General features: G+C 56.5%; 2 protein-coding genes across 2 annotated transcripts in view; one reads left to right on the plus strand and one right to left on the minus strand.

Annotated features, from left to right (window-relative positions):
* Positions 1–1510: 1510 nt before the first annotated feature.
* ETH_00021870 (step II splicing factor slu7, putative) lies at positions 1511–5339 on the minus strand (the record flags this gene model as incomplete). Its single annotated transcript, XM_013373253.1, has 7 exons — positions 1511–1783; positions 2275–2434; positions 3043–3167; positions 3572–3673; positions 3889–4560; positions 4798–4861; positions 5155–5339. 7 exons carry the CDS (start codon positions 5337–5339, stop codon positions 1511–1513), a joined length of 1581 nt encoding a protein of 526 aa, XP_013228707.1.
* Positions 5340–5565: 226 nt separating this feature from the next.
* The window catches only part of ETH_00021875 (uncharacterized protein), a gene marked incomplete at both ends in the record, with an annotated part of 1587 nt that continues 368 nt past the window's right edge, over positions 5566–6784 (plus strand). Inside the window, one exon of the mRNA XM_013373254.1 lies at positions 5566–6741. Within this exon, the coding sequence (XP_013228708.1) occupies positions 5566–6741 (1176 nt within the window). The remainder of the gene's footprint in view (positions 6742–6784) is intronic.

A 6784-nucleotide genomic window follows, 5' to 3' on the forward strand; every position in this document is an offset into this window, starting at 1 on the left:
CGCTTCCACCGGGTGGGAAAAATAAAACAGACACGCACACAATTTCCCAAATACTAAAAGACACTCCCCGACAAACCCTAAACCCTAAACCCTAAACCCTGCCGCGCCGTGTGCGCTCGTCGCCTGCATGCTATCCTCGCCGCCGCTCCCCGCCCAGGCTAACCCTGAACCCTAAACCCTAAACCCTAAACCCTCAACTTCAAAATCTAAACTCTAAACCCTCAACCCCATTTAAAGAAAGACAAAATGCCGGGCAAATACCCAAAACCCCGCTAACCCCTGCTGCTGGGGCGCCCAGAGGGCGCAGGCAACACTCAAACCCTAAACCCTAATCCCTAAACCCCAAACCCTAAACCCTAAACCATAAACCCTAAACCCTCAATGGAAGCAATTTACCCCCCACACCTCAACAATCTCTCCTTTCTATCTACAGGCAGCAGCAGCAACAACAATACTGATGGCTGCAGCGCATCCGAGCAAAACCCTAGCTCCTAAACCCTAAACCCCAAACCCTAAACTCTAAACCCCAAACCCTTAACCCTAAACCCTAAACCCTGCCAAGTTCATTCGCCTCGCACTGTGCCCTAGCTCTTCTGGCCCAACAGCAACGCCCCAGCCAGCGTTGCTGCAGCTAGCTGCAGCTAGCCGCTGCTGAGCTGCTGCAGCTAGCTGCTGCAGTTACCTGCAGCTAGCCGCAGCTAGCTGCGACTAGGTGCAGCTGGCTGTGGCTAGCTGTGGCTAGCTGTGGCTAGCTGCAGCTAGCCACAGCTAGCTGCAACTAGCTGTGAGGTGCTGCAGCTAGCTGCAGAATTTATGAACTGTTGGGACCCGTGGCTAGCTGCAGCTAGCTGCAGCAAGCTGCAGCTAGCTGGGGCTATCCCCGTGGCTTCCAGGCCCCTAAACCCTAAACCCTAAACCCTAAGGAGAGGGCCCACAAGGCAAGGGCCGTCCTTCCTATAGTACCTGCCACGCTGCCTTTGCTGCCAAAACAAATCTGCTGCTGCTGCTGCTGCTGCTGCTGCTATCGAGCAACATCAGCAGCAAGCCGAGCTACTGCTGTGGCGAACTATAAATGGCTGATAGACAAATGCAAGCCTTCTGAGTTGCGCAGCAGAAGCAGCTGCAGCAAAAGCTGCAGCAGAAGCTGCAGCAGCAGCTGCAGCATCTTGGTGTTTAGAGGTGCACCTCAGTTCTGCTCTCCTTGCAGCACAGAGGCATGCTGCTTCTGCTGCAGTTGCAGCAACAGGGGCTGCTGCAGCAGCAGCTGCTGCTGCTTGGGGTGTCTGTACACCTCAGCTGTGCTGCTTAGTTACACCAAGAAGGCACGCCAGCACACTGCTGCTGCTGCTGCACCAGCAGCAGCAGCTAATTCAGTAGTTGAAGCTGCTCTAGCGGCAGCAAAGTGCTGCTGCAGCAACAAATCGCTGCAGCAGAGTGCTGCGGCGGCAGAAAACTACAGCAGCTGCAGCAGAAAGCTGCAGCAGCAGCAGCTGCTGCTGCGGGGGTTTCCCTAGTGCGCCTCAACAGCAGCAGCTGCTTCAGCGTCAGCTGCTTCAGAGTCAGCTGGTGCTGCAGCGGCGACGACAGCAGCAGCAGCAGCACGATCTGCATCTGCAGCAGCAGAATGATCTGAATCTTCAGCAGCATCATGATCTGCAGCAGCATGAACAGCATCTTCTTCTTCAGCAGCAGCAGCAGCAGCAGCAGGAGCTGCAGCAGCAGCTGCCGCCGACTCGGGTGCAAGGCCAAGAGTCTCAAGTGTAATTTTGTCTTCCGGCCGCCCCTGAAGAGACAAGCAGCAGCAGCAGCAGCAGCTGCAGCAGCAGCAGCAGCCTGCTTGTGGAGCAGCACAGCAGCATAATAATTATTATTAGCAGCAGCATTAGCAGCCGTAATACGAGCAGCAGCATTAGCAGCAGCAGCAGCAGCAGCATGAGTATGGTCGCACTGCATCAGCAGCAGATTCCAACAGATTTGCTGTATCACTGCTGCAGCATTAGCAGCAGCAGCAGCTCTAGCCGCGGCAGCAGCATTAGCAGCAGCAGCCTCAACAGCAACAGCAGCTCTACAACCAGCAGCAGATCTAGCGGCGGCTGCAGCAGCTCCAGCAGCAGCAGCAGCAGCTTCAGCAGCAGCAGCTTCAGCAGCAGCAGCTCCAGCAGCAGCAGCTCCAGCAGCAGCAGCAGCAGCTCTAGTAGCAGCAGCAGCAGCTCTAGCAGCAGCAGCAGCATCTCTAGCAGCAGCAGCAGCAGCAGCAGCAGCGGGGGGAATTACAGTGCATTCTGCAGCAAATTCGGTTTGTCTGCAGCAGGCGAATCCCCATTTGCTGCTGGCCAAGTCATAATAAGAGCCCCAGACGCTGCTGTGGCTGCCGGGGTAAATGTCTTCTTCGTACTTCGACTTCGTGAAGGTCCTCTCGCGCCCACGCAGCACGCTGCAGCAGCAGCAGCAGCAGCAGCAGCAGCAACAGCAGCAGCAGCGGCAGCAGAAGTGGTGGAAATGAGAGGAAAGGGACCAAAAAAAGAAAATAAAAAGGAAATGAAAAGGAAATAAAAAGGAATCGAAGAGGCAATAAAAGGAAAATGAAAATAAGAATAAAAAGGAGTCAAAAAGAACCAAAAGAGAATTTAAAAAAAAAGAAAAAAGCAGAAAAAAGTAAATTCCTACCGGCCACCTTTGGAGTTATTGGACAAAAAATGAACCAAAAACCGAAATAAAAACCGGAAAAGAAAGGAAATAAAAAGAGAAGTAAATAAAGAATAAGAAGAATCACAAACGAATTTAAAAGAATCAAAAAGATCGAAAAAAGATCAAAAAAAGATAAAAAAGATGAAAAGTTCATTCTCACTGGCCATCTCGGGAGTATTCGACATCTTTATGGACCAGAAACGAACCAAAAAACGAAATATAAAGCAGAAAAAAGAGGAAATAAAAAGAGAAATAAAAAAGAATAAAAAGGAGACAAAAAGAATCCAAAAAGAATTCAAAAAAGATCGAAAAAGATCAAAAAAGGTTAAAAACGATTAAGAAATAAAATCTCACCGGCCATCTCGGGAGTACTCAACGTATTCTTCAGTTTGGGCGTAAAGGACTCTGGGATCGTTTTGGAGGTGTTCTTTGCCTCCGTAAGCTTCGAAAATGCTGTTTTGTTTTTGAATTTCCAGTTCCTAAATTGCAAAAATGAAGACTTTCGAAGCATTTTACTCATTTCAAACCGCAACAAACAAACAGCAAATCAAAAACGACATCTGCTGCAGCAAGCCGCAAAAAAAATCACCAAAATGACCAGCAGCAACACAACAACGCATGCAGCAGCAGCAGCAGCAGCAGCAGCAGCAGCACTAGAGTTAGGATTAGCAGCACGAGCAGCATAAGCACTAGCAGCATTAGTAGCAGCAGCACTAGCAGCACTAGCAGCGGCAGCAGCACTGGCAGCAGCAGCAGCACTGGCAGCAGCAGCAGCAGCAGCACTGGCAGCAGCAGCAGCAGCAGCAGCACTGGCAGCAGCAGCAGCAGCAGCAGCAGCAGCACTGGCAGCAGCAGCAGCAGCAGCAGCAGCAGCAGGGCATACGGCTTTTTTCTTTTGGTGTTCTCTGTAGAGGAACTCGAGCTGCGTGGGCTGGGCGTTGAAGTGGACGTTTTGGCCGTGTTTGTAGGCCTCCCAGGCGAACAGCTGCGCGCAAACCCCAAACCCCAAACCCTAAACCCTAAACCCCAAACCCCAAACCCCAATGCCCAAGCCCTGAACCCTACGCCCTAAAGCTAAACCCGAAAAAAGGGTTTGGGCCAGGCGGCCCGCGGCGAATATCCCGCGCGGAGCGCGGCCGGCGGCGCAAACCCCCGGCGCGCGCGAAGCGCAAACCCTAAATTAGGGTTTAGGGTTTGGACCTGCAGCTGCTGCGTGGCCTTGACTTCGCCGGCGCGGAGAAGCGCGTTGTCGCCGCGAAATAGCGCGGCGCGCGGGGATCGACTTTTGGAGTCGCAAAAAGACGATCCCAGCTGCAGCCCCGCGAAGGGGTCGCCGCGCAGGGATCGACTCTTGGGATCGTAAAAAGCCGATCCCAGCTCCAGATTCAGCAGGTACTTGGCGGTGTCTTCGCGGATGCGGAGGTCCCTGGTGACGGCTCTGCTGCGGGCATCGGTGCATGCAACTGGGGCTGAGGTTTTGTCGAAGTCCGCGAGCTTCACGTCTTCGTCTGCGGAGGCTTCGGAGTCGGTGTCGGTTTCGCTGGCTGCTGCTGCTGCTGCTGCTGCTGCTGCTGCTGCTGCGGGCGGGCTGGGCGAAGCGCCGGCTTCTGGGGCCTCCGGGGAGCCGAGATCGCCCGCCGCCGCCGCCGCTGCTGCTGCTGCTGCTGCTGCTGCGGCCTTCTGGGCCTCGCGCTGCTGCTGCTTCCTGCGGCGGCGCTCCTCGCGCTGCAGCCGCCGCTGCTGCTGCGCCGCGGGCGCCTGCTGCTGCTGCAGCAGCTGCTGCTGCTCCTGCTGCTTGCGGCGGCGCCGCTCCGCCTGCGCGCTCTCGTGCTCCCGCAGCAGCAGCAACGACAACAACGAAGACGAGGGCCCCTAGGAAACAGCAGCAGCAAATATATTTCTGTCTTAGCCACAATTTAAATTCGTCCAGTTCTACAAAAAGAGGGCGCTGCTGCTGCTTCATGGAGCTGCTGCCCCGGGGGCCCCGAACCTGCAGCAGCAGCAGCAGCTGCTGCTGCTGCTGCTGCTGCTAGTGGTGCTGCTGGACGGCTGCTGCACAGCTGCGAAGCAGCGGGGCCTAAATCTAATTTGCTGTCGGGTTTATTTGACCTTTTGTTTTCTAATGTCTTTAAATTGATGCAAAGAAGACTCGGGGCTCCGCAGTGTAGACAGCCTGGCAGATCAAGGCAGCAGCAGCAGCAGCAGCAGCAGCAGCGGCAGCAGCAGTAGCAGTCCGGGCTTCTTCCGTTATGGCTGCCCTAGTGTCTTTAATTCGACGGCTGGAAGAGACACTCCGGAAACACCCCCAGCAGCAGCAGCAGTAGCAGCAGCAACAGCAGCAGCAGCAGCAGCAGCAGCGGCACGAGGCCCCCAGGTGCCACCTGGCGCCTTCTGCTGCCTGCGCTGCAGAAAAAGGGAAATTAGTTCTTAATAAAACGAAGAGACGCAAGTGAGGTGTCTGTACACCTCAGCGCGGCTGCCAAGTTTGCTGCTGCTGCTGTGCTGCTCTTCCTTGAGTGTCTGTACACCGTAGACCACTGGTCCTCTGCAGCAGCAACTTCTGCTGCTCTTGCTGCTGCTGCTTCCCGAAGCCCTGCTGTCCGTTTTGGGGCCGGGACCAGCGAGCTGCAGCAACGACGCGCCCTTTCCATCAGCAGCAGCAGCAGCAGCAGCAGCAGGAAGAGCCCAGCACAAGGGGCCAAAGACGCAAAGGCAGCAGCAGCAGCACCAAATCTGAAGCAAAGGCCTTTCAGAGTGCTGCACTAGTTTTGCTATAAAGGCAGCAACCGTAAAGGCAGCAACAGCAACAGAAGCACCAGCAGCAGCAGCAGCAGCAGCAGCAGGGGCGGCGACAGAGGCTGCGCATGCGTAGCAGCAATGCACGACATGCATGTCGAGCCTCAGCGCCGCACACGATGCCCCCTGCCTGTTGCTGCAGCAGCAGCAGCAGCAGCAGCACATCCGTCAGCAGCAGCAGCAACATCGCACCCAGCAGCAGCAGCAGGAGCAGCAGCAGCAGCAGCAGCAGGAGGCTCCGGCGGGTCAAGGGGCTCGGTGGTGTGGCCGAAGAGGTGGAGAAGCCTGCTGCTTGCAGCAGCAGCGCGGGGGCGTGCTGCTGCTGCAGCGGCTGCGGAGCTGCTGCTGCTGCTGCAGCTGTGCGCTGGGGTGTATGCGCGTGGGGTCTGCGACGGGGTGTCTGTACACCGCTGCTGCTTCTTCCTCCGCGGCTGCCGATTAATCCGCAGCAGAGCTTTGCGGTGTCTGTTGGTAAATGGATTTCTTTATGCTGCAGTGTCTTTATTATTTTTGCATTTGCTGCTGCCTTTGGCTTCTTTGCTGCTGGCGCTGCTGCTGCGGCTGCTGGGGCTGGCCTGGGGGCTCGCTGCTGCGCTGCCTGCTGCTGCTGCGGCGGGCTCCCTGGGCCAGGCGCTGGCTGCTGCAGCAGCAGCAGCAGCAGCAGGCGCTGCAGCAGGAGAGGCCTGGGCAGCAGCAGCAACGCCCCCACTGGAAACCCTTGGCTGGCTGCTGCTGCGCTACGGGCTGCTGTTTCCTGTTTATGCATGCAGCAGCGTGTCTTCCTTTTTGTGGTACGTGGATGTTGCTGAGCATGCAACAGCAATGCTGCAGCAGGAAGAGGACGCAGCAGCAGCAGCAGCAGCAGCTGCTGCTGCTGCGGCGGCGCGCCGCTGCGGCGCCCCCGGAAGCAGCCTGCAGCAGCAAACGCAGCAGCAGCAGCAGCAGCAGCAGCAGCTTCTTTGCCCGTACTGCTACCCGCGGAGCGCTTCGCCGCGCGGCGGCGCTGCTGCAGCGGGGGCCGCAGCAGCAGCAGCAGGGGGCGCAGCAGCAGGCGCAGCAGCAGCAGCAGAAGGCCTGCGAGGCAGCTCTCCGGAAGCCGCGCTGCTGCGGCTCGTGCTGCAGTACGTGTGGTGGTGTCAGGGATCTTTGCTGCTGCCACTTATTCCTCTTTTTGGAAAAAGTTTATCTCTTTTGAATTTTTGTTGGATGTTTTCTTTTTCTTGCTTCGGCTGGAAGCGCAAGCGGCCCCAGCTGTACGTACACTCCGGCCTCTACCAGCAGCAGCAGCAGCAGCAGCTGC

Source organism: Eimeria tenella, genomic scaffold (genome assembly GCF_000499545.2).
Source record: "Eimeria tenella Houghton genomic scaffold, Eth_scaff128, whole genome shotgun sequence".
NCBI classification, from domain to species: Eukaryota; Apicomplexa; class Conoidasida; order Eucoccidiorida; family Eimeriidae; genus Eimeria; species Eimeria tenella.